At 44.3% G+C, this 27636-nt stretch overlaps 1 protein-coding gene across 2 annotated transcripts in view; it reads left to right on the plus strand.

Annotated features, from left to right (window-relative positions):
- Window positions 1-27636, plus strand: part of DOCK4 (dedicator of cytokinesis 4) — a 392744-nt gene that overhangs the window by 358971 nt on the left and 6137 nt on the right. Inside the window, exons 43-52 of one of the 2 annotated variants that reach the window (XM_006122512.4) lie at window positions 3250-3333; window positions 5197-5316; window positions 6049-6170; window positions 6478-6598; window positions 7485-7566; window positions 7810-7919; window positions 9713-9880; window positions 14129-14201; window positions 18693-18806; window positions 20406-20467. In XM_006122512.4, the coding sequence (XP_006122574.2) occupies window positions 3250-3333; window positions 5197-5316; window positions 6049-6170; window positions 6478-6598; window positions 7485-7566; window positions 7810-7919; window positions 9713-9880; window positions 14129-14201; window positions 18693-18806; window positions 20406-20467 (1056 nt within the window). The remainder of the gene's footprint in view (window positions 1-3249; window positions 3334-5196; window positions 5317-6048; window positions 6171-6477; window positions 6599-7484; window positions 7567-7809; window positions 7920-9712; window positions 9881-14128; window positions 14202-18692; window positions 18807-20405; window positions 20468-27636) is intronic. The other variant, XM_006122513.4, reaches the window with a different exon arrangement.

The raw sequence follows: 27636 nt of genomic DNA on the forward strand, positions 1-27636 counted from the left end.
CAGCTAGCACCCTCTTCTTGAAACCTGACTTCCCTCTGCAGGGCTAAAAAATGCCCCTCATGTATTGTCTGGGCTGTTTCTTGACACTCCTGGCATCACTCCTGCTCTTTCAAAGTCTTCCATATACAGCAAGAGCAGAGAAACAGTTCTGATGCATTATGTGCAAGTATGCAAAGCTAGCCAGCAAAAACTACGGCTGTGTCTACACTGGGCCACTTATTCCGGAAAATCAGCCGCTTTTCCGGAATAAGCTGCGAGCTGTCTACACAGGCCCTTGAATTTCCGGAAAAGCAACGATGCTCTACTGTACAAAATCAGCCGCTATTCCGGAAAAACTATTCTGCTCCCGCTCGGGCATAAGTCCTTACTCCAGAACACTGTTCCGGAAAAGGGCCAGTGTAGACAGCCCAGTAGTCTTTTCCGGAAAAAAGCCCCGATCGCGAAAATGGCCATCGGGGCTCTTTTCCGGAAAGCGCGTCTACATTGGCCACAGACACTTTTCCGGAAAAAGGGCTTTTCTGGAAAAGCAGCCTGCCAATGTAGACGCTCCTTTTCTGGAAAAACTGAAAACAGAATAGTATTCCGTTTTAAGCATTTCCGGAAATTCATGCCAGTGTAGACACAGCCTACCAGTATAATGCAGTACTGACTCCATTTCAGCATTGTGCTGAAAGCAAATGCAGAGCTGCCCTTTTTTGCTTATGATCTCCCAAATAACAATTCATTATTTTACACTCTGTCCTCGTTACATATGCAGATTGAGTGAAAGAAGCTCTGATGCTTAATTCATGGCAACCACCAATGCTAAGGATGTCAAAAGATTCAGTCATTCTACAACTGCATACTTCTCCTTAAAATACTACTGGATTTTATATTTCAACATTTTTCTCTCAACCCTTTTCCAAGACTGCTTAATTCTTAATCCAAAACTATAGGTACACTACCTACTTGATATGAAAAGCCTATAGCTGAAAGAAAAACATTCTTTATTAAATCCTTCAGATTATGTCCATTCTGTCAGTAAGAAATCCTTTTTTTCTATTTGAATTTTAACTTGTATAAATTTGTTTAAAGTACCATGGAAGGAATAAAGAGAATATGGGCATAATGGGTTCTTCACTACCAGTCAGTCTTCCCCTTTTCTTTTCTCAGCCCCTTTTCCTCATTGACAGTTACCTTAGCGTGCACCTCTTTTGGAGTATCTCAGACCAGAGTAATAGGAATTCCCTCTTTTTTTACAAGCGATCATAGAAGCATGATGATTGGTGGGAGAGAATTTAACAACTAAAGTTCTACGCCCTCGACTTGGATGGAAAACCTCAAAGAGTGTTACTGAGGGGAGCTCCAAGAAAAGGGGGATAAAAAATGAACCATTGTCACAGCATTGAGTAATTCTTGTCTTTCTCTGTTACTGATATAAAAGCTTATGCGTGTGCAGATACATATGCAGGGAGCCGTTGTACTATATGTGCTGTATTAATGGGGTGGAAAGGAGCAGATGTTAATTTCTCTGACGTAGATTTTGTAAAATCAGTGTAACCACCTTCCTATGTACGAGACAAGCCCTGGTGAGAAGGGCATGGTATGACAGAAGAGGGAACACTGCTTCCTGTTAATCCTTGCCTGCTAGCAGGACCCCATGAATTGTCCATCTGATACAAGTGAGAGCACTTTCAAGGTCAGGCGAGGCGAGGGGAGGAAAGGTAGTGAAAAGTCACTCGCACACTCAGGTGTGCTAGAAGTAGCTCAGAAGTACCCGTGGAACTTGTGAAAACATGTAATTTCCTTTTGGTTAACAAAAATCAAATCTATTAGGTGTTATTTAATATCACATTTACATTAAGGCTGTGCCAAGATATTGTTTGTCATGCTTTCAAATCCACACACGCAGTTTCTTACACCATAAAAGAGAAGAGCATTTGTGTAAAAGAGCACTTCTTTACCACTATCATCCAGATACATCTCTACATCTAACATAGGAGAAGGGAGAATTGTGCCTCTTGCAGGAGAGGTGCAGGCAGGTGGGCATGACATAAAAGTCCCCTTAAGTGTTTGTGATCGCCATTAGAGATGTAAATAGCCCTATATATACCATTTAACCATTGGCAGGCAGGTCCTACCTGACAGCTCAGCGTGCCTAGGGTGGGGCTCGCTCCACTCTGGCATGGCTAGGATCCTGCCTGGGCCTCTCTGGCACAGCTGGGGCTGTGGTCCCACCAGCCCACTTGGGACACTCAGGCCCCATCTGGCACAGCCCTGGCTGTTGCACCCATGTGGCCACCTGGACTCAGCCAGGGCTGCTCTAACCTGGTGCAGTTGGATATCCAACCATTCCAGTAAGCATTCCAGTAAGCGCAATGTTTACCAGGTAACTGGTTAACCAGTTAACCTTTTACATCCCTAGTCACCATAGATGCTTACTTCTCTTCTAGACAGTGAGTGCTCCCTCCAGTCTTTCCCCCAAGCCACCGCCTCCAAGTGCACCCTATCCCCGCACATCCCCCTCTCTCCCGAAGCATCTCAAATGTTGCAAATCAGCTGTTTCACAGTGGGTGAAAGGCACTGGAAGGGAGGAGGAGGAGTTGGTCAGTGTAGTAGCTGGCAGGTGAGAGCTTGGCTGCCTGTGGACAATGAACACCTCCTAATTTTTCCCTGTGGATGCTCTAGCCCCGAAGCACCCACGGGGTTGGCACCCACGGTGGTTGCTGAAGTTCCCAGCCCACAGTTCATTAAGATAGAGATGTTAGTACTGGGGTCCTCAGGATATTATAGCCCTGATATGTTCTGTCAACCCAAATTGTCTCCAGAGTTTCAAAATTGGATGCAGCACCTGCCCTGACTGTCTAACAGCTACCTCATTCCATACAAGAAATGGCTGCCATTGATGTGTGCAGGTGATTTCTGTGTATAAATTGCATATCAGTTTGTCCAAAGAGTTGCCTTGCCCTTAGATATGAAAGTGGGTCTTTGATTGTGATTCATGATGTTATTATTCTGTACTCTGTGGGAAGAGTTGGTGGTTTGTTTTGAAAAACCTGGTGCCTCAAAAGTCTCAGAGAGGTAGTCACGTTAGTCTGTAACTTTAAAAACAACAAGAACTCCCATGGCACCTTAGAGACTAACAAATGTATCATGAGCTTTCATGGGCAAAATCCACTTCCTCAGATGAGATGTTCTCGTGCCTAAAGCAGTTGTAAATGTATATATCAACCTTGTTGTGACTTTGTGGTGTGATTATCTTCTGCTCAGGCATTCTTTGTGAAGGAATATATCTTGAACCACCCACAGGATGGGGAGAAGATCACACGCTTGAGAGAATTGATGCTTGAGCAGGTACAATGGAGAAAAGGTCAAGTGGAGAGCCTGCTACGTACTCTAGCTGAAATTCATATATGCCCAGATAAGATATGAAATTTGCAGTATTTAGTGCCTAGTGACCCTCGATATTTGCTGTATACGTTTTCAGATAGCATGAAACTCCCTAACATGATAAGTAGGTTTTCAAGTATAGTTAACTTAATCTCTCTGATCCTCCTCATCCTCTTTTCCTCTAAAAAAAAAAGTGGACCAGTAATAGGCAGAACTTATTTCATATGATAGCGTGTACAAAGATTTGTTTTATTTGCATGTTATTACGTATTTTACTACAATGACAGACTGACTATGTTATCACTGAAAAGTATATTCTAAACAAATAACACAATTTATATTGTGTTAAAAAAGATAACATTCTACAAATTCTAGCCTGACTGGGAACTAAAAATATATAGCAACAAAGGAACTGAGAAGTTGCTCTTTATATAAAAATTATTATCACTATTTGATCTTAGTACTATATTCCTCCTTTTTTTCTGTTGTATTTTTAAATTGGGTGATTTGAATGGCTTAATGTAGAAGTTACAATTTATGGAAAGTAAAGATAGATGAGCTGCGTGGTTTGTGATGAACTGAAAGGGATATGCTAGGAAATGACATTATTGACTATAGTCTTCTCTTTTTAAATCTTTTATCTCTCCTCCTCCCTTGTTTCACCAATAAAATAAAAAGTGATAAGCCAAATAAACTTTACTTATTAGGGCTGGTCAAAAACATCCAACAAAACAGTTTCCAATAAAAGAAATCAGATTTTGTCAAAATAAAAATGTTCTTCAAAAATCAAATTTGGATAAATTTCTCATTAGAAAAAACCTAGATGAAATATTTTGTTTCTGCATGTTGACCCCATACGCTCCTATGATGCACTGCAGTGAATCAGTTGTAGGGAGAGCCATGATGCCTCTTGGAAGATGTAGTTCAGCTGGAGATCAGGACCTTATGAGAGAGTGGTGGCATGAAGGCCCCAGACATACAATTCCCAGCCTGTACACAGCACCTCTGGCAGAAACAGAGATTAATGTTGACTTGTCTTGAAACGAAAGGATTATTTCAGTGGAATTCTGCTGATTTATAGTCACTTAGATGTGGGCCCAAAATGTTAGCAGGATACTCTCATTCAAAGGTATTACAGCTTAATGTAACTATATTAGTTTACAATATATAGCAACAAAGGAACTGAAGTTTATTTGGCTCATCATGTAACCAAGACAATATTTTAAATCCATCTAAGTAAATCAATAATAATAATAATCAGTGGAATGTTTTGGTGATATTACTCTCAAGTCTGGTGGACATTTGTCCTTCATATAAATCCATAACATTAATTATCAATACTTTGGAAGTGGAATAACATTGATGCGGTAGTCACAGCTGGATATGCACTTCAAGAAATGTGTTGGGCACATCCATGTTGTCCGCCCAGACCTGTTGGTTTCTTATAAGGCCTCTCTCTCACATTTCTATGCAATGACATTTATTTCAAAATATTGTCAATTATGTTTTGGAGAAGGCTTCGTTTGTATTTTTAGACTTGTCATATTACATCAGATTTTCTCTACACATTCCACAAGGCCACTGACCAGCTAATTTTTTCTGAAAGTCAAGTAGCACAGAGGAGAAAAGTAAATGTTCTTGACCAGATGCCCGGTTTTAGACTTAAGCATTGCTTAATATCAAAGTCCTTCCAAAATTTGTATTTCTGTGGATTCATTGTATTATAGCATGGAAACCATTCATTGCATTGTTAATGGTGGAAATCAAAAATGAAACTGAAATGCAACAAATAAATGTCTTTTTTTTCCCTCCACTTTTTTTATGAAGGCCCAGATTCTAGAATTTGGATTAGCTGTACATGAGAAGTTTGTACCTCAGGATATGAGACCTTTACACAAAAAGCTAGTAGATCAATTCTTTGTGATGAAGTCAAGTTTGGGAATACAGGTATGTGAGAGCATGAACTGACAATCCATAGGACAGTGGTCCTCAACCTTTTGGGGCTGCCGGGTGTCCAGGGACGGGGCCGCTTACGCGCTGCACATCCGGGGGCGGGGCCGCCCATGCGCCACACGCCCGGGGCTGGCATCAAACATGTGCCGCGCGCCCGGGACAGGGGCCGCCCATGCACCACGCGCCTGGGGCCGGCACTGCCCATGCACCGCATGCCCGGGGAAGGGGCCACCCATGTGCCACGCGCCTGGGGCAGGGGCCGCCCATGCACCGGGGGCGGGCCCAGCGCAGATTATTCGGTGGGTGCACATAAATGCCCCGGCGGGCTCCATGGCGCCCGCGGGCACCACGTTGGGGATTACTGCCATAGGACATGTCTTAGTTGCAGAGACTGCTACATTTGACCATGGCTGTTAATTCGACTAAGAGATAAATAGTGACACCTTTTGGTTGCTTGACTGAATTACATTGTTATAACACTGGAATTTCTCTTCCCGTTTTTTTTTTAAACTAACATGCAACTTACAGAAAAATAATTATTTTACTTTGCCAAAGGAAAATGTGAAACATCACTGAGGAAAAAAATAATTCAGCTTCTAAGACATTAATATGTAATGTCCCTGTTTCAAAATGACAATGTACAGATAGTAAACTGAAAAGGTATCTCACAAAATGGTTGTTGGTACTCTTCCTATTCTAACTGATCTTTTTTTAACCAATAATTAGGAATTCTCTGCATGTGTGCAAGCTAGTCCTGTTCACTTCCCCAATGGAAGCCCTCGTGTATGTAGGAATTCAGCGCCTGCTTCTATGAGCCCAGAGGGTGCCAGAGTAATTCCTAGACGCAGGTAAATCAAAGATTAAATGGAAATGGATTTCTAGTTTTTGGCATTTTCATGAGAAATGAAATTCTATCATAATTTTTCTCTATGGTGTAGTTTATAATATATGTGTTTCTTAATATGCCAGTCCACAGGCATCAGCAGACATCCTTAAAATCACAGTATGATAAATAAACCCCAAATTTGAGTGTTTGAGATAAAAGAGATGAGATACAATGTTTATTTTTTTTCTTGGTGCCTTACTGATGTTTAATAAATTGGAACTTGGAATAGGAATGGATTAAATCATTTTTTTTTATTTTTCTTCTAACAGTCCATTAAGTTACCCAGCTGTAAACAGGTATTCATCTTCATCATTGTCATCACAAGCCTCTGCTGAAGTCAGCAATATCACTGGGCAGTCAGAAAGCTCAGACGAAGTTTTCAACATGCAGGTACAAAGTTTGGCCAAAGCTAAGCTAAATACAATCTTATTATGAGTTTTCTCACAAGTACTAGATTTATTTAACCTATCGATTTCTGTTTATTTTAGAAATGTGAACGAAAAAGTGTGAAAAGCCTTTTTTATAAAAAGGGCTTCAGAGTCTGTCAGTGGAGGGCAACTTGTGGCCCAAGGGCTGCATGTGGCCCATCCATGTTCTGTGTATGGCCTGCTAGACCATTGTTTATGCACAGGGTTGCCAGGCTCTTCTGGTTTCCATCTGCATAATTTTTTTCCTACTGGTATTTTTAAAGTGACACACACATTAAGTGAAGGACATGCTGACTACATACAGCATTGACTGTGAGGGCCATGCGTTCCCTCTGCATCCAGTCAAAGCACTGCTAAAATTCATTCGTTACACCCTGCAAATCCTAGGTATGCAAGTGCAGTTAGCAAAACTATTCTGGGAGACCATCTTGGTTACAACAATCTTGCAGCCCACTGAGATGAAGGAAGGCCATGTGGCCCTCTCGCTAGCCTAGGTTGCCCATCACTGCTTTATTAAGTTAAAGAGTGATTTTTTTGTACATAACTATTTAGACCAATCTGAAGATATAAAAGCATGTGACACACGTTATTGAAAGCCATACATTCTCTCACAGATCCATTTCTCTTCTCTAATCAGCCCTTTCTGTCTAATTGTAACTGATACTGTGGCAAGTTGAAATTGTAAAAAATAACATGAATATTATTTACTTCAGTTTGCTGCTTAAAGCTCTTGGAAAACTAATGTAATAAATTATAGCTCTCTACTCTGGGCAAAACTTTAGTGTAAAACGTATTTTTGCAAATTGTCTGTATGATGTAAATAATAAAAGTATGTCATCTACTTCCAGCCAAGTCCGTCTACCTCAAGCTTGAGTTCTACTCATTCCGCTTCACCTAATGTGACCAGCTCTGCGCCATCAAGTGCCAGAGGTTAGTGCTTGCAACTGAGTTAACTGGCTCTTGATGCACTAACTCACTGGTTCTCAAATAATTGTCTAAGTACCACTGATGTGACATAGAATGCAGTTGGCTGTCTGAGGAAGGTGAATTGTTGGGAGCAGAAAATAGGATGTCTTTATCCATCTTATGAAACTGGCCAACAGTAGTGAAGTGGGCAGAATTTCATTGCATTTTAATGAATTATGTTATCCTTGTGGGCTTTTTATATTCCAGCTTCTCCTCTGTTGTCTGACAAACATAAGCATTCCAGAGAAAATTCTTGTCTGTCACCAAGAGAGAGGCCCTGCAGTGCCATCTACCCAATTCCTTCAGAACCTTCCCAGGTATGCTGTTTGTTCCAGAGACGTAATGGCATTTATTTTGAGGAATATGATGAATAAGCTTGTTTAACTTCATTACTGCTTGAGCAAAAATTTGTTTTAGAAGAGAGAAAGCAGTATGAGGAAAATTTGGGCATTGCCTCACTTCAGATTTTTGCAGGTAGGACAGATAATTGCCTATCAGGTACAACCTCTATCAGTTATTGTAACTTTTTGTAGGTATGTATTTCTCTGTACTGGAAAGAGCATAAATACAATGGGGAAAGCAAAGGTTGATATTTACAGGCAACATTATTTTAGTAAAATATGCAATACATACTAAAGAGAAGAAGCAAAAATTGAAATGTGCTTCTGCTTAAATTAATCTAACCTGTGATTGCCATCTGCCCAGTTTAGACCTGGTTTTGATATAAAATCACAGAAGTGGGAGATGCAAGGTTCATATAGTCCATCTCCCTACCATTATGTGACTGCTCTTGTGTGAGTTAAGGAGTAAAGAAGGTGGAAGGACTGTTACAATAGCAGTGGCCAACTGTGAGCTTCCATTCTCCTTCTTCTGAAACATCCTAAGAACTGGTCATTGTCAAAGGCAAGCTTCACTACTGTTCCAGTCACATATAGCAATGTCTAAATCCTTATGTTATTTCAGAGAGGAAAGACAAACAGGGAAGGGGAGACATTTTTTCTGTTACGGAGGTGAAAAAGGAGGAGAGAGGAGAAATGAGTTCTTACTTTAAAACTGCCATCTTTGAATTCTAAGTTGGAATAGCTCTATCATTTTAGTTCTGTGAGTTGAAAAGGTTTACAAAACAAGTTTCATACCAACCTATTTTGAATCCTCATTAATATAATGCTTTTAATTAGTGTGCCTACTTTCTTTCCAGTGCTTTTCCCCTTGGCTATGTCTAGACTGCAAGCCTCTTTCGAAAGAGAGCGTCTAGACTGCACGGGTAATTTCGAAAAAGCAAGCCGCTTTTTCGAAAGAAAGCACCCAGTGAGTCTGGATGCTCTCTTTCTAAAAAGCCTGTTTGCTTTCAAGAATGCCTTCTTTCGAAAGAGCACTTTCGAAAGAAGGCGTTCTTCCTCGTGGAATTAGGTTTACCACCGTCGAAAGAAAAGCCGCATTCTTTCGATTTAATTTTGAAAGAACGCGGCTGCAGTCTAGACGCAGGTGAAGTTTTTTCGAAAAAAGGCTACTTATTTCGAAAAAACCCCTGAGTCTGGACACAGCCCTTGTTATACATGTAAAGGCGCTTCTAGTCCATTCTGTCTCCTTGATAGTGGGCATGGGCCTTGATAGTGCAGAGACTGGGGAAAACTGAAGCACTTTGACAGGAAGTACTATGACCATTGCAAACAACATCCATTCTGATGCCCCCTCCTCCAAAGTTCTGCCTCTGACAACAGTGATTGCTCAGTGATTCTCATTCCTTTACTTTATAAATGATTTGTTGTTTTCTCTTTAATTGCAGTTCTGCCTCTCTCTCTCTCCTTCTCCTTCTCCCTCTATTGGCTATTAAGGTGGTTCTTGAAGTGAAAATATTCTCCTCTTTTCTGTTTAAGCTTTTATGCCATGCCCATCATAATAGCTGACAATCTCAGAACAAATACTTAATCTTAGGCAGAGAAGCAGTTTGCAGGGACCACAAAATGAGTTCTCTCAACTGATAGCTTCCTGACACTCTCAGAATAGCAGAGCAACCAAAGCTGAATAGAGCAAAGACCAGCAGATGTTCTGTATGTGAAGTGGCTATCAGTCATTCATAAAGAAAGAACTGTGCCATTTTTGCTCCCAGCCTGCAAACTCTTGCTTTGCCAAGTGGAATGCGGCCTCCGTTTCCCGCTGTACCAGAGATTCACCAAGAGAGCGTGAGGAGCCGCTAGGCCCAATCTCCACTCTCCCAGAGGCTCACTTGACAGGAAAACCTCCCAATCTATCTCTACCCTCAATGCCCCCAGACAGGGTAAGTAGAAAACTACTTTTCTCATACAAAGAAGTATGTTTCAAAGGCAGGAATTTTCAATGATTCCCTCTTCCTCTCATGTCCTTAAAGGAGGTATAACTTTTCTAGGAAAGGGTGTACTTCTCAGCACCCCTTCCTTCCAGGATAGCAAGACTGGGTCAAATTCAAACGATACTTCTAATCATCAGAAAAATATATTCACTACTGAGAGATTTTAAAGGCTAAATCATCACACTCCTTATAGAGACATCCTTAGCACTTAATAAAAACTGGATAATGAGGCTTTCACTAGCCCCTACTACTTTTATTCTAACACTAGGGTCTCCAGCAGAGCATTCACACGATAATCTCTGGATTTCTTTCTCACTGAGTGAAAGAGTAATTTATACTGTTGTCTTTCAACCTGAAAAAGAAGAGGCTCAAACACTAGTCCCTCTAATTGGTTTGTTGTCTTTTTTAACCCTTGTTTGCTCCATGATTGGAGTCATTCTTCTACATAAGAGAGACAAGATGGGTAAGGTAATATCTTTTATTGAACCAACTTCTGTTGGTGGAAGGAGGTAAGTTTTCAATCTTCACAGAGCTCTTCTTCAGGTGTTGGAAAAGGTAACCAAAGTGTCATAGCTAAACACAAGGGCTGTGTCTACACTGGCATGAATTTCCGGAAATGCTTAAAACAGAATACTATTCCATTTTCAGTTTTTCCGGAAAAGGCGCGTCTACATTGGCAGGCTGCTTTTCCGGAAAAGCCCTTTTTCCGGAAAAGCGTCTGTGGCCAATGTAGATGCGCTTTTCCGGAAAAGACTACTGGGCTGTCTACACTGGCCCTTTTCCGGAACAGTGTTCTGGAATAAGGACTTATGCCCGAGTGGGAGCAGAATAGTTTTTCCGGAATAGCGGCTGATTTTGTACAGTAGAGCATCGTTGCTTTTCCGGAAATTCAAGGGCCAGTGTAGACAGCTCGCAGCTTATTCCGGAAAAGCGGCTGATTTTCCGGAATAAGTGGCCCAGTGTAGACACAGCCAAGGTAGGACAGTGATAGAAATGTAGCCTACAAGGTAGGACAGACTGTTAAACATGAGGGGTTAACATGTGTTGCAAGAAACCACTTGAAATAGGCAATTAGCACCTCTGTAGTCATAGAGCAAAGGAGGATTAATAGGTTACACAATGCTTCATAATTCCTGTCTCTCTTGAAATCATGATTTTTAGTGTTTAGCAGAGTTATAAACTTAAGTTCCTAAACTTCACTTTTGAAGGTGGTATGTGTGGGGGAGGGGAGGGGGTTGGAGCACTTGTAGGGTCCATGAAGTTAGAGCAGTGGTTCCCAAACTTTTAGGCCTGCAGCCTACCCTCCTCAATGCACATTTTTCCATGGACCACCAGCCAACCACCCATGATGACAAAATTGGTGCAGGAGTAGGCTGAGGGTGAGGGGGGTCTGGGTGGGATGCTGGGGGCAGTTCTGTGTTAGGGGTACAGGAGCAAGGTGGAAGTCCAGGGTCTCAGCAGGAGGGGGTATGCGAGAGCGGGAAGGGATGTGGGATCTGGGCATGAGGGAGATGAGGGGCACTTAACTGGCTCTGTGCCTCCCACGATTCCAGGCAATGGAAGTAGCAGGGAAAGCATCTAGGAAGCATTTCCCTGCAATGCTGTTCTCCCTGCTGGGTGAAGAGGAGGTGGCAGCAAACAGCCACTTCTTCCCCCAGTGAGCCAGATCCATCCCTACTGCGCTGGGAGGCCAGTGCTGGCGCTTCAAGCTCTTGGGAGGAGGGAGTGCCAGAGCAGGCTCCCTGCTGCAGGAAGGGATGAGCCCCAAGCCCACAGCCCACCTGCAAGACAGTAGACACTATTTTGAGAACAGTTGACCTAGAGTTCTGCATCAGGCATTAATCATTCATCTTAGCAATGTCTGTGGACAGTAGCGGATTATCCAATGGGCCCATAGAGCCTGTGTTCAGGTGCCCCGGCCAATTGGGGGGACTCTGGGGAAAAATGGACGCCCCAGCAGAAATCTATCATGGGGAAGAAGAAGCCATGGGGTGGGCAGGAGAAGCCCAAGTGCCAGGATTCCGGAAACCTGACAAAAGCATGGGGTGGCACAGGACTGATTGCAACCTTTGGCCTGTAGAAACTCTCCCTTTCAACTGCAGCCTCCGGACTGGAGAATGTCTCAATTCATTCTGAGGTCCTGGGGCTCTGGCAGGAGGATAGAGCTTCTATGGTTACGTCTAAACTATATCCCTCTTTCAAAAGAGGGATGTAAATTAGACATCTCAAAATTGCAAATGAAGCCGGGATTTGAATTTTCCATGCTTCGTTTGCATAATCGCGTCATAGTGTTTTTTTGAAAAACGCTATTTCACAGTGAAACTGCGGTCTAGACGTGGTTCTTTCAAAAAGAAAAGCCTTTTTCGAAAGATCCTGTACTTCTCAAAAAATGACCCTGGAAGATCGACTCTGGCTGCTTCGAACTTATCTGTAGTGTAGATGTGGCTTGGGAGACGTACTTCTGGTAATGAATTTGAGGTGGTGTTTTCGAAAGCCAGAAGAAGCGATCTGGCCAAGATTTTTTTCAGGATGTGGTTTCCATTAATTATAGGTTGTAATTGTTTGGTGATACCCCATATGGATTCCAGTGTGGGTTGGTTGGTGACAAGCAGGGGTGCACGTTTAAGTGGGGTTTTTTTGCAGGGAGGGTGGAGTTTGTATCAAAGCAGGTTCTCTCAGGGTATTTGCGTGGCCCATTCCTGATGTGATCTACTTCTTTGGTGGAGTGTCCTTGTTTGGTGAAGGCAATTAGAAAGGATATTAATGGTCTATCCTTGATTTCTCTTTTGAGCATCTTCTGTGGAATCTTAAGTTCCTGACTGTAGACAATAGATTTCTTTGTGTGTTTGTAATGGTAACTGGATGTGTGAAATAGGGATGTCAACGTGTAGTCCACTACACTATTAACCAATAAGCCTTAGCTTATTGGTTAATCTTATTGACTGCACGCACTCTCCCCTGCCTTGCTGTAATCAGAGCCCGGGCTGCCATGGACAGAGGCTGCTTTGCGGCAGCCTCCCCTGCTCCTCCCCCACTGCACAGGGTGGGGATGGGTGCTGCCAGGGAATTAGCTTTTAAGCCAGCTCCCCACCTCCCCCCCCCCCCCAGTACCGGCTCCTGCCTGCCCACCTCGCTATCAGAGGCTGCAAGGCGGGGAGCAGGAGCCAGTGGCCCTGAGGAGCTGGCTTTAAGCAGGCTACCCACGAGCACCAGATCCACCTTCTCCCACCCCCGCCCTGGTGCCTCTGATAGAGAGGCAGCAGCATGGAGGGTGAGGGGGGCAGGCTGGGGTCGATAAGCACAGAGAGACGGCTTTTGGCTCTCTGCGCATGCTAGCTCTGTGGACCTGCCTAACCCTGCCCCTCCCTCCCCCTTCTGAGGCAGTAAAGGAGGAGCAGGCAGGAGCCAGTGTCTTTGGGAGCCAGTTTAAAAGCCAGTAACCCCCAGCACCAGCTCTGTAGTGCCGCTTGACCCCCCCCCCCCACTCCCACAGCGCTGCTGCTCTATCTGAGGCAGCAGCACCGGTGGGAGGTGGAGGCTACCTAGAAGCAGCCTCTGGTCACGGTGGCCCAGGCTCACCACGGACAGAGGCTGGTCCTTGGCAGCAGCCCCTGTCCAAGAGGGGTCCGAGCTCATTCCAGTCATCACCAAACATCACCAACATCCCAGACATCACCAAATATCACTATCAGATTTAGGTCCTGATCATACAGTGAAATCCTCGCAGCTGGACTTCTGTACCCGGTTAGTATCCAACTGATGTCACAGCCCGCAGATGTTACTTCAAGATTGGGCTTTAGGTTGTAATTGGGTAGTAGTGTGCCTTATATACTGACAAAGACAACAAATTGATAAGAACAGATACTGTACATGTATAATCATCTCAAGTTATTCCAGTATGCACACATTTCCAAGGAAGAATTAATCTAATTTTTTTCTACATATTTCCATATAGCTTAAGTTCCCTGGGGGAGGCAGGGATTACCCCAATATGCCTCTTCATTAAACAAACATGCAAAGACTCAGTAGATGTATAATTGGATTATCTCAGTTTTCAAGATCCTTTTCCTTGTTTAAAATAATTGGACCAAATTCTTATAAACATTGTTTTTGCAAAGCTAATGTAAATTGTCTTTTAAAAAGTAATTGGATTTGCCATTGTATTTTCCCATAAAATGCACTGTTCTGAATTTCTAGAGAATGCTGCTTAATAATTTTGGAGACGGTGCTTTGCCCCGAAGTGATCCTAACCTGTCTGGCCCTGAGAAAGGTGAGTAGAATTGTGTATTACTGCCAATCTGGATATCAGTGAAGATACAATGAAAGGTTAATGTCCCTCTTGACATTGCACCTGACAGGCTGGTAAATAATAATAGTTCCTATATCTCAAATAGTAATTCCCATCCATACATCTTACAATGCTTCACAAAGAAAGGAGAGCATACCTGTGATCTGAGCCTTGCATTCAGAAAGGCCCAGGAGATAGCAGGGAGTGTGAGTCCATGATGGAGAAGCAGATGACAAGACATTGCTGTTGGCTATCCACCTGCAGGCATGATAGTTGACTGAGCTGGCTCACTTGGGAGGAAGTTTAAAGGCTCAGAAGTGGGAGAAAGATGCATGTTCATCTGAAGGCTGAAGGGGAGGTTGGGATGACCTTTCATTTGGGTGGGAATCAACTCCGAAGTTTGGTATATTATTTACCATTTAGCCATACATAATTCACCCCCTGCTCCTTCCCATTTACAGTTAATAATGTATATTTCTGGAATGCTATTGGAAATAGATCCCATTAGCTGTATCATATTAAAGTAAATAAGAGGCATCCGTTACTTGCTACAAAGAAAATATAAATGGGGGTGTTTCTGTATTATTGGCATAATTACCCCCTCACAGAGCCCTAAGCTTTACACTAAAATCACTCTGGAATACAGAGACACTCCAGATGGTTTACAGTAAAGTAGATTAATTCAAATAATATATTTCCAAATATAAGTATAACTAGAGTTGACCTGGAAGTGGAATGTCTGTCCTGCAAAGTAAATTGAATTGTCTAATATTTTTCATCCTGAACTAGGTTGAAAATTGAAAAGCCAAAATTTTTCTTGGGACCAAAAAATCCAAAATTTCCAGGCAACAGAAATATCTTGGTCTTTACAAAGGAAAATATAATGGTTTGGGAGCTGACAATTGGCCATCTACAGAGTCCATTCAACATGGGGTTGAAATCTAAAGGGAGGTAGGGTATGTCTACACTACCCCCCTAGTTCGAACTGGGGGGGGGGGGTAATGTAGTCATACGGAGTTGCAAATGAAGCCCGGGATTTGAATTTCCCGGGCTTCATTTGCATGAAGCCGGCCGGCGCCATTTTTAAATGCCGGCTAGTTCGGACCCCGTGCCCGCGGCTACACGCGGCACGAACTAGCTAGTTCGGATTAGGCTTCCTAATCCGAACTAGCTGTACGCCTCGGGAGGTGTACAGCTAGTTCGGATTAGGAAGCCTAATCCGAACTAGCTAGTTCGTGCCGCGTGTAGCCGCGGGCACGGGGTCCGAACTAGCCGGCATTTAAAAATGGCGCCGGCCGGCTTCATGCAAATGAAGCCCGGGAAATTCAAATCCCGGGCTTCATTTGCAACTTCGTATGACTACATTACCCCCCCTAGTTCGAACTAGGGGGGTAGTGTAGACATACCCGCTGGTAGAAGGGGTCCTGCCCAACTGGTCACTTCTAAAATAAGGTCAGATCATACTTCTAGATTAAAGTAACATATTAGCATCAATATGTTAAATGTCTTTATTACATATTAGGAAATTTTAAAAAATGGTGTTTTAGGAACTAGGCTGATTACTGTGTGCTGCTCTCAGGGAGAGGCACTCCCAGGAGAATTAATCAAAAAAACTTGATGATGATCTTTTCACTGGAATACATTTTAATTGGCACCTATTAAATGTATAATATACATTATGGCTGTGTCTAGACAGCCGCTTTTCCGGAAAAACTTGCCAGCTGTCTACACTGGCCGCTTGAATTTCCGCAAGAACACTGACTTCCTACTCTCTGAAATCAGTGCTTCTTGCGGAAATACTATGCTGCTCCCATTCGGGAAAATGTCCTTTTGCCAAAGCTTTTGCGCAAAAGGGCCAGTGTAGGCAGCTCAGATTTGTTTTGCGCAAAAAGCCTCGATTGCGAAAATGGAGATTGGGGTTTTTTTGCAGAAAAGCGCGTCTAGATTGGCACGGACGCTTTTCCGCAAATGCTTTTAACAGAAAACTTTTCCGTTAAAAGCATTTGCGGAAAATCATGCCAGTCTAAACGTAGCCAATGTGTGCTTATGAACAAAAGAATATTAAAATGTAAAGGTGAGTTGCCAAGCAAACCTGAATCCTGGGTATTAGGACTGGAAAATCAAATATACAAATTGCAGTAAATATGTTTGTTTTGATTTAGTTAATTAGTTTGTTGTTCTCCAAGCAAACAATTTCATTATTTAGCCCCTTTTGAATAAAATTGCTCACTCATCATAAATTAGTTCTTTGTAATATCTACAGGGAACATTTTATATGATTTTTCTGCTTTAGAAAGTATAATAAAGTATCAGGAAATTTTTGTCACTGTTTCATTTTTTAATGTAGTGGCTAGTTGTAAGCAATATTTCTGTAAATGTAATACTGTCAAGGTTGGTTTATGCCAAAATCAGATTACTCATTACTATCCTGGGCACACGTGACCATAGAAATCACTTGGATACTAATTTAATACACATTTCTCTCTCTCTGTTTCCTAGTGCTCCCCTCATTTGTGTATTTATTCCCTGTTATGTATTTTCTACATTATAAAATCTCTGGGGTAGAGACTATCCTCGTGTTGTTTGTACCATGCCTAGCAGGGTAGCTACCCGGGTGTCCTTAGATGCTATGGTAATAGAAATAGTATGAATCATAACATCAACATTGTCCTCAAATTCTCATTCCATTGTTGTAAATGACCACAAGAATCTCCCGTGTTTCTGTAACATGCCAGCATACAAGTATGGAGTGCAGGCAAAGAGAAGAATGATATAGCTAGAGCTTGTGTTCCCTGTATCTTGGAAGCACTTTGGGTGCCTCTAGACTGGCAAGATTTTGCGCAAAAACTTGACAGCTGTCTACACTGGCCACTTGAATTTGCACAAGAGCACTGACTTTGTAATGTACAAAATCAGTGCTTCTTGCGCAAATACTTTCACGCTCCCCCTCGGGAAAAAGGGGCTAAAATGGCAATTGGGGCTTTCTTGCGCAAAATCGCGTCTAGGCTGGCCACAGATGCTTTTGCGCAAAAGCACTTTTGCCAATCTAGATGCTCTTTTGCGGAAATACTTTTAACAGAAAAACTTTTCCATTGAAAGTATTTCTGCAAAATCATGCCAGTCTAGACGCAGCCTTTGAATTTATTGTCAAAAATGGTTCAGCTAAAAAAGGCTTCTACCAATTCTGTAGCTTTTTTTTTAAGGTTGTAGATTTTTCATTAACTGGAGGGTAGCTTTCTGTGAAACTGCAATTTTAAGATCTCTTTTGGAGTGCCAGTGTTAAATGTCTTTTTGTCAGACAAGTGTGGAAAATATTATAGTATGAGAGACCTCTCTGGTTCCTGTCATAGAGAATATTCCATGCAGTAATCACTATTCCATGTATACTACAATTCAATTAAAGATGTACAAGCCCTGAAAAATGACACAGATAAATACCAAACAGTGATCTTGTACAAGTCAAGGGTGCCAAAGTCATCCTGTGGCCAAGTTAAATTACATTTTTAATTAGACCATCTAGACCCTGGATACAAAGAAATGGTCATATGCTGCTCGCACTCCCATTTTTTTGCTTTGTGCTGTTTCTAATGTTTTCTAACTTTTCATCTCTTCTGTTTATCGGCCTACATATTTTTGTTCAGTTCCTCTCCACCCCACTTTTTTCCCCTCACACATGAACTCTCTCTCTCTCTCTCTCTCTCTTTCTCTCTCTGTCTCTCTCAAATGATTCCGTGAAAACTGCCTATGAATAGTCTGTTTTGTTACATGTAGAACTCTTTATATAGGGAGCCTGCTACAGAGGGAATCTGTGGGCCAGGCTACACAACCACTTAAATTTGTAGCTTACTTCACTCCAGGGTGTGAATAGTCACTTGCCTGAGAGAGCTGAGACACTGGCAGGTCTCCTGTCAGCATAGAGCATCTTTAATAGATGGACTACAATGATGAAGCTGCATCAGTGCAGCTGTGCTTGATGTAGTGCCCCTAATGTAGACCAGCCCTGGCAGTATTCATGGGATCAGTCTGTTTCCCTCTGTAGCTGGATATGTGTGCGCAAAGAATCAGAGGGTTGGAAGAGACCTCAGGAGGTTATCAAGTACCACACCCTGCTAAAAGCTGGACCAATCCCAACTAAATCATCCCAGCCAAGGCTTTGTTAAGCTGGGACTTAACGCACCAGAGTTTTCTTTCAGATACTGTTGTTGTTGAGGTCCAAATTGCTGTACAACTCAAACTAACTTAGGGGGTCAACTACATACATCAAGCAGGCCAGGAGTTTGACATGCACGACTTTAGGTGCTTTTAGAAATGTAATTATTGTAATCATGAGAGATTTTTTTCAGGAGTACTGTGAGTTGGTTAATATTTTAACTCTACATACTTGTAATCTTCATGGATATAGGAAAGGTGGACAGATTGGAATTGAGAGCTGGAAATGTTAGTGGACATGTCAACATTGTCATTCTCTTGCAGCTGTAAACCCCACCCCCAGTAGCTGGAGCTTGGACAGTGGGAAGGAAGCCAGGAACATGTCAGAAAGTGGAAAGCTTATGTCTCCTCCTGTGCCACCAAGACCCACACAGACTGGTGAGTAAATGAACATTTCAGGCCAACCTCCAATACAACATGATTTACTTGGTGGCTTTGACTCTTTCCACTGTGATTAGCACTTAACTCCCTGGGCAGAGTAATTTACACCATGGACGGAAGGCTGTAGACTGCAGCTACTCTAACCTTGTTAACAGTCTGTATTATTGTAACAGTCCATTCCCAACATCCTGCATCTTTATAGAATACTTAGCAGTGGCGTAGCTGCAGGTGGGTCTAAATGGGCAATGGCTCACCTACCGATCATCCAAGTCCACCCCATCACAGCTCTGCTCATACCCCAATGCTTGCTCTGCTCTGTCTACCCTATGCTCCTGCCATCATCCAGGGTCAAGGCACAGGGTTCGCTACATGCTGCCCATCCAGTGCTCTAGCCACAGAGCTAGGTCAGGGACTTGTCCTGTTCCTCCCACCTGGTGCTGTGGCCAGGGAGCAGCACTCTGGCATGGGGACTTGCAACTAGAGTGAAGAAAAATCCCTGGGTCTCGACCCTGCTCCTTGACAGGAATGCCAGGCTGGTGGAGTAGGGGAAGCCCTGGGGGCCCAACTCTTCCCCCGCTGTAAATGTGCTTTTCTTCACACACGCCCATTTTTCCAGGACCTCTGGCCAGAGCATCTATTGCCCCCCCACTCCCGGAGGGACTGTAGGTGCAGAGAGGTGGTACTGATGGCTTTTGCTCCCCAACCCTCCTGTCATTACTCGCCCACCCTAAATCAGGGCCCAGCCAAGTGTCCCAGTCTGCCTATGCCACTTTGACTTTCTAGTTTCAAGCAGTTCACCTTGATTCCAGAAGAGATTACTGATTTTTTGGTCTTTTGGTCTTACTATGGTTGGAGGTTAATAATCACAAATGGGCCACTCTGAAAAGAGGAATCTTACTGGGTGGTGCTGTATGTGCAGTTGTGTAAGTCCATGTGTCCAGTTACATTAACCAGTTTGCCTTCAGAAATCATTTTGTCAATTTAAATGAAAATATCTGTAAGTGCTATTTTAAATAGGATTGTTTTCAAACAATTGAAGATATTTTCCATTTATCCTCATGCCTTACACACACCATGGATCTTCAAGCGTTTGGGAGAAGCATGCTTTGTCATGTATTATTGCATGTGTGTGTGTATGTATATATATATATATATATATTCCTTAAAATAAAAAAGCAAAGGGAGGGGAAGAAAGTATGATAAGGAATTTTTTTTCAATCACATTGTCAGTTAGTTGAGAATGATGTAAAAATTGCCAGGGGAGATGAGTGCATAAATATTTCATGTTGTATGTATTCTCTTGTAGGATAACCTTTGCATAATTTGATAACAAAACAAAATCTTCTAAACAACCATAACCTTTAAGAAAATGCACAGAATGGAACAAAGGGAGGAACTGGGTAGTAAAAACTGGATAATCTCTTTTCCATTAACAAATCTTTCCCAGGCATATCTTTATATCATTTTTTTTCTGTGAACCATCTAAACTTAGTGGAGACCCTTTGTATCTGGTAGAATTTCTGTGATAACCTTGATTTTCATAGGGTGGCACTGTGAAATCTCTGAAATTGAACTGAAACTTTTCTAACTTCACAGCTTCACCAGCAAGGCATGTAGCTTTGGTTTCCCCTTCTGCTGCTGGCAGATCTCCAATGAAGGTACTGGCTTATTCCATGGGGTTTGTTATGTCTATGTTCTGTAGTGCAAACTTTTAATTTATACAGGCAGTTTTAGATAATTTCTTATTTTACTGCATTGATGACATTTCATGAGTATAAATGACAGTAGCAGCCCTAAAACGGTCAAGCTAAGATTTTCAACATGTGTACCTAAAATTAAAATCCTAAATCCATATTTAGGCACTGAAATTAAGTGGGCTGATTTTCAGAAGAGCTGAGCCACCCAGAAGCTCTCATTTGAAAATTTTAGTTGAATACTTTGTCCAAATAAGGACATTTCATCTTATGTATTAATAATTGTAGAAGGCTCCTGCTAGACAAAGGAACATAATCCTTTGTGAAGGAAGCAGTTTAGCAGGATTTCCAGAATATGCCAACTTCTTCTTCGAATGATTGCTCATGTCCATTCCATGTAGGTGCACGCTCACTGTGTACATGTGTCATCAGAAAATGTTTCTCTTAGCAGTACTCACTGGGCCAGCAGGGGAGCCTCCTGGAGTGGCACCACTATATTGGCTAATATATACTCCAGCTGGTCCTCCACCCCCTCAGTTCATTCTTACTGCCCATGACGGTCATTGGAAGGTGCTCTACTCTTGCTTCCTTCTGGAAGCGAGACTTAGCAGTTCTCGCCTGTTATCTTGTAAATTAGTTGATGTTTTATGGTTAATTGTTCTTATCGTCTGTATATAGTTTTTTTGTGAGTGTAGATAGTTGGCTTTTGGCTTGAGGGCATGTCCAGGCTCCAAGGCTCCAAGCTCCGTATGAAGTGCCAGAAGCCTTTGCCCTGTGGGGACCCCCACGAAGCCTGCCTGAAGTGCCTTGGGGAGGCTCACCTATCTGGCTCCTGCAAAATTTGCAGGGGTTTCAAGCCATGGACCAAGTGGGAGAGAGTCCCGCTGTAAGATTCTCCCTATTGAGGGGGCTATTCATCTGGCACCAGCATCAGACCCAGCACCAGTGACTCAGAGTACCCTGGCTTTAGTGCATGAGACACCCAGCATCCACACGCCACATGGCACCATTAGGATCGGCACCCAGCCCCTCTATATTGGGTCGGCACCAGCCCAGCCCACACCAGGACTCTTGTCCAGAGGAGGACCTTCTGGAGCCCTCAATGCTGGATACTTTCGAGGCTGCTAGAGACCTTATTGAACTGACCTTGTCTCCAGCCTCGGCATCTGGTTCTGCGAGGGACTGTGACTCTAGGCGGCCCTGTGCTAACACACTAGCACCGGATGTTTCAGCAGCCAGCCCCAAGGGAGCATTATTGGGTTCCACCAGCACCGGTGACCAGCTCCAGCACAGGTTGTTTGCTCAGCACTGCCCATGCCACCGGCCCAGTCCATGCACCCTGCTACAGTACATGAAATCCCAGCACCGAATCCCATAATGCCATTTCCTCTACCTCGGCACCGTGGGAAGCCTGTGTCCATGGCCAAACATGCTCTGGGCTAACAGTCCCTGGTCTCCACCACCATGGCACTGCCTTGGTTGGCCTCTGAGTATTCCACCGACTCGGAGGCTGAGTCGATGTTTTCCTTCTGGGCTTTCAGGTCTAGGTCTCAGCACTGCTTCTACTCCTGGCACCACTCCCGGCACAGGAGTACCTTGGTACAACCAGTGCAGCAGTCTTGGCCCCTGCTCAGCCGGTGCAGCAGCCTGGCCACCTCAGAGGCAGGCTCCTGTCCAGTGGCCATTTTGGACACCCTGGGCTTACCACCAGAGCCCTTCCATCGGCGACCAATGGCCCACTCCCCCATGTTGGGACAGTCTCAGCCTCCGAGACAAGTTTTGCCAAGGGCCTCCGGGGAAAGTGTGGTGCCCCCGGCTCAGCTGTCAATGACGGCCTCTTTGGCAGTTTCGCAGGTTGCCTCTCAAAGCCACAACCCGGAAGATGAGACCCTGGGAGGGGCAATACTATAAATGCCCTCTATGGACTTGAGGTTGCACCAGGACCTCTTCAGACGTCTGGGCCAGAGTTTGGGATGCAGACAGAACAGGTTTTGGAGGACTCAGATCTGACTGTTAATATCCTTAATGCTGATACTCCTATGAGTGGCCTTGCCCTTGAAAAAAATGGTGGCTAAGATCACGAAGACCCTCTGGCGGTCCCTGGCCTCCATCCCGCCAACTAATAAAAAGATGGAGAGGTGTTACTTTCTGCCACAGGAGGGCAACGAGAACCTCTTTTCTCATCCTCCCCCCCGACCCCAGGTCCGTGGTGGTACAGGTGGTTAATCACCAAGAGAGGCAAGGTCAGCTAGGCCCAAGCCCCAAAAATAGGGACGCAAGAAGATGGACCTTCTGAGTAGAAAGACCTATGCCTCTGGGGGTCTGCAGCTCCACATAGCAAAGCAGCACATTATTCTTAGCCACTATGCTTATAATACCTGGGCTGCCATAGACAAGTTCATGGTGCTTGTCCCTCGGGATTCTTGCTCCTAGTTCAATCCCTTCTTGGAGGAGGGTAAAAGTGGTTTCTCTGGTAGCCCTGCGAGCTACCGTCAACTCAGTGGATACTGCAGCCCACTGCAGTGGATACTGCAGTGGATGCTCCATCGTATCTCCTGACTACAGGTGTCTGGGGTATCTCCCAAACTCCAGACCACAATCCAGGACATGTCCTGGTCCTGTTCTTTTCTTGGAGCAGACCAACCACCATCTGCATGGCCTAAAAGACTCACGAGCCACCCTAAAATCTTTAGGGATCCATACCTCTGCCCCCTAGAGACATTCCTTCTCCAACAGGAACATCTCTTGCCCCTCACAGCAAGGCCCCCATCCGGATTTTTCCAGGCATAGGGGTAGGAAATATAGGCGCTGTTCTCACTTTCCCTCTGATCAGAGGGATGGGCCCCTCCAACAAGACCCAAGGCCCTTGCCAGCGGTTTTGAAGGTGCACCTGAGGACTGCCTACCAGTCACCTCTCAATTTTTCCTGGATTGCTTACCTCCTTTCTGCGGGACCTGGGGGTCCATTACTTTAGACCATTGGGTCTTAGAGACTGTAGGGATCAGTTATGCCATCCCATTCTCCTCGCTCCTCCCCCCCTTCCCACTGTCCTGCCCCGTCCTTCTTCGGGAACCCTTCAAACAAGTATTTCGTGCATAAGGAGGTGCAGCAGTTCCTAAATCTTGGAGCAGTCAAAGTGCTCCCCGTGGAGTTCAGGGGCAAGGGCTTCTACTCCTGGTATTTCTTGGTCCCCAAGGCGAAGGGTGGTTTTTATCCCATCTTGGACCTCAGGGACCTCAATGCGTTCATCACCAAAACCAAGTTCAACATAGTGACATTGGCATCGATCATTCCCTCCCTCAGTCTCTGCTGCCCTCGATCTGAAGGATGCATACTTCCATATTTCCATTGCCCCTCACCCACAGGAGGTTCCTGCACTTTACTGTGGGCTAGGACCATTACCAGTTTACAGCCCTCCCCTTCGGCAACTCCACAGCCCCTGGAGTCTTCACAAAGTGCATGATTATAGTCACCGCCTTCCTTTAAAAGCACAGTGTCCAAGTAGATCTGTACTTGGATGATTGTCTAGTGCAGGGCTTGTCCCTAGTCCAGGTGCTGTCCCATTTTTCTTTGATCCAGAACCTGTTTTTAGACCTGGGCTGCCTCCTGAATGTGGCCAAATTCATCTTCATGCCCATGCAGGTAATAGAGTTTGTGGATGCTTGCCTGGACTCGTGTTGGCCACAGCCTCCCTGCCCCAGTCTTGGTTCCTGACTGTCAGAGAGTCTATCCTAGCCTTTCGGGCATCTCCCATGTCCCTGGCAAGAAACAGCATGTGCCTTCTAGGGCTCATGGCTGCCTGTAGATACGTGGTGCAGCATGCCAGGCTTCGCCCACTAGGGCTGTGGTTGGCTCGGGTACACAACCCATCCTCTTACCCTTGGGACAGAGTGGTAATGGTCCCTCCCAGTATCCTCCACTCCTTGGACTGGGGACTCGAGGTGGATGTTGTTGATCTGAGAGGTCATTCTCCCAGCCTCTGCCTTCCCTTTGGTTGGTGATGGACGCATCTGACACCGGTTGGGGAACCCATGTCGACGACTTGAGGACATAAAGTATGTGGTTTCAGGAGGAACTCTCCCTACATATCAATGTCAGGGAGTTGTGGGCAGTCTGTCTAACATGCCAGGCATTTCTCCCCTGCCTCAGGGGCAGAACTGTTCTCATTGTGTCCAACAATACAATGGTGATATTTTACATAAACACACAGGGTGGTGCTCATTCCCCTTCCCTATGTCTGGAAGCCCTTTAGCTCTGGGATCTATGTATCAAGGTGGGTTTTCATCCGATAGACTCCTACCTTCCTGGGACCCAGAACATTCTGGCAGACCAGTTGAGCAGGTCCTTCATGAGCCAAGAGTAGTCTCTCAGGGCGGATGTGACCCTCCAAATCTTTCGCAGGTAGAGATTTCCTCACCTGGACCTGTTTATGACCTGCCAGAACAGAAAGTGTCCCTGGTTCTTCTCCTTCATGGGGCTCGGTCATGGGTCTCTGGGGGACACCCTCCTCACCCCTTGGCCCGAGGGTTGGCTTTATGTATTCCCTCTGTTTCCCCTGGTACACAAGGTGATCCGGAGGGCTCAGGAGTTCAGGGCTTCCCTCATTCTCATAGGGCCGGCGTGGCCAAGACAGCACTGGTTCATGTTTCTCCTGAGCCTCTCCCTCAAGAGGCTGATTGCCTTCCCTCTGTATTCAGACATGATAATGCAGGATTTTGACAGGTTTCACCATCTGAACCTATATTCCCTGCACCTTATAGCCTGGAAGATCCATGTCTGACAGTGTTAGTTCAGAATGGGTGCAGGAGGTCTTACTAGAGAGTAGGAAGCCTTTCACTAGAGCCACTAACTAGCCAAGTGGAACTGTTTCTCTATCTGGGCAACTCAGAAGGGGATTTCTCCCATGGATGCCCAGGTCCTGCTGGTCCTGGACTGCCTCCTTGATCTGAGGATCCAGGGGTTTTACTTCTCGTCTGAGGGTCCACCTGGTGGCTATCTTGGCTTTTCTCTTGGGCTCCTGTGGGATGATGCTTTTTGCAGACCCCATGGTCCACCAGTTCTTGAGAGGGCCGGACAGGCTTTACCTGCATGTTTGGCAATCCACTCCACTGTGGAACCTCAACCTGGTTTTGACCAAACATACTGGGCCCCCTTTCAAACTCTTGGCACTGTGTTTGCTACTACACCTGTCCTTGAAGGTGTTGTTCCTGGTAGCTATGGTGTCGACCAGGCAGGCGTCAGTGCTCAGGGCACTTATCTCAGACCCTCCTTACACGTTTTTTTCAAGGATAAGGTCAGGATCTGCCCCCACTCGGCCTTTCTGCCTGAGTTTCATGTATTTCAGGACATTTTCATTCCAGTGTTTTATCCTAAGCCACATGCCTCTGGTAAAGAACAGTCCTTGCACACATTGGATGTTAGGAGAGCCTTGGCCTTTTATTTAGATAGGACAAAGCCCTTCCGTAAGTCCCCACAGTTGTTTGTGGAAATTGCAGAGAGACTGAAAGGACAACTGGTCTCCATTCAGAGGATTTCATCATGGATCACTTCCTGTAGCTGAGAGTGTTACGATTTGGCAGGGGTGCCAACTCCCCCTCTGACAGCTCATTTCATTAGGGCCCATGCTTCCTCCACAGCCTTTGTCACCCAGGTGCCTATCCTGGACATCTGCAGGGTAGCCACATGGTCTTTGGTCCACATCTTTGCCAACTATTATGTGCTGCTAATGGTTGGCAAAGATGTCCCCAGGCTAAGGAGATGTAGAGTTCTCCTTTCAGTGGAAGGTTAGGACTCCGACCCCACCTTCTGAGTTTCTGCTTTGGAGTCACCTACATGGAATGGAAATGAGCAATCACTTGCAGAAGAAAAACCAGTTGCTTACCTTTTGCAACTGTTGTTCTTTGAGATGTATTGCTCGTGTCCATTTCAAATCCCACCCACCTCCCCTTCATCGGAGTAGTCCGATCAGAAGGAACCGAGAGGGTGAGGGCCAGTAACGGTTTATATTTGCTGATACAGTGGCACCACTCCAAAAGGCTCCCCTGCTGGCCCAACAGGTACAGCTTAAGAAAAAAATGTCCAATGACACATGCACGCAGCGTGCGCACATCTAGAGGAAATGGACATGAGCAACACATCTCAAAGAACAAACAGTTATGAAAGGTAAGTAATTGTTTTTTTCTTAGTTGACGGTGAGGATTAAGTAAAACCCCACTACGCTTTTCCCCGTCATATGTTAGACTCAATCTTTGGCCCTTCTTCCAGCACCCTTGCACTGCCTGAGTAAGATGCCCTAAGAATCTAATCTAAATTCCACTGATGTAAATGAAAATCTTTCCAATTACTTCAGTGGGCTTTGAATCAATCCCTAAATGGGCAGCCAAGAATTCCCCTGACATGGGGTGAGGGTGCACAATGCCAGCTCTAGGCACCTGTTTCCACTCCACGGTAGAGCTGACAGCTGTCTGATCCTAATCTGGAACACAGCAGCTGGGCACCAGCCAGCACAAGATTAGGGGAACAGAAAGTTGGTTTAGATCCACATTTCCACCACCACTATTCAGTTGAGGATTGTGTCTGCTGTGTCTGGACTCTCTCTCAAACTAGTTAGCACAAATTTAACATATTTGCACTTAGTAAAATCTTTTGTATGTGTAGCATCTTTCTTTTCTCTTCTGCTATTGGCTGTCATATATTTCATGCCTTTTTACTAATAAGTCCTGTGCTGTATAAGTGTTTATAGAGTCATAATTAAACACTAACTGAATTTCTTACCATTTTTCACTAAAACCCAAGCTTCCTTCAGTCCTTTCTTCACCATAATTGTGAGCCTCTGCTATGTAGTACCACATAGCTTAGTAACTTCCAGGATGGTCAGAGGAGATTAAGAAGATTCTAATGGATAGTGTACTGCTGGTATTTAATTATTGCACCGTTGAGTATTATATATATCCATGACTACATTTTCATCTTTCCTTTTATATATGAAGATTTCAATGTATTTAATAAATACTTAACAATTTGGATGATTATATTTTAAATTCTATTTTTTTACTGGACACGACTGTGGACTAGATGCAAAGAGTAACCAGGAAAGGGCAGGAGGTCACACCTGTGCATATAAACTGCATTTT

This window comes from Pelodiscus sinensis, chromosome 1, assembly GCF_052426305.1.
Source record: "Pelodiscus sinensis isolate ZL-2025 chromosome 1, ASM5242630v1, whole genome shotgun sequence".
Taxonomy (NCBI): domain Eukaryota; kingdom Metazoa; phylum Chordata; order Testudines; family Trionychidae; genus Pelodiscus; species Pelodiscus sinensis.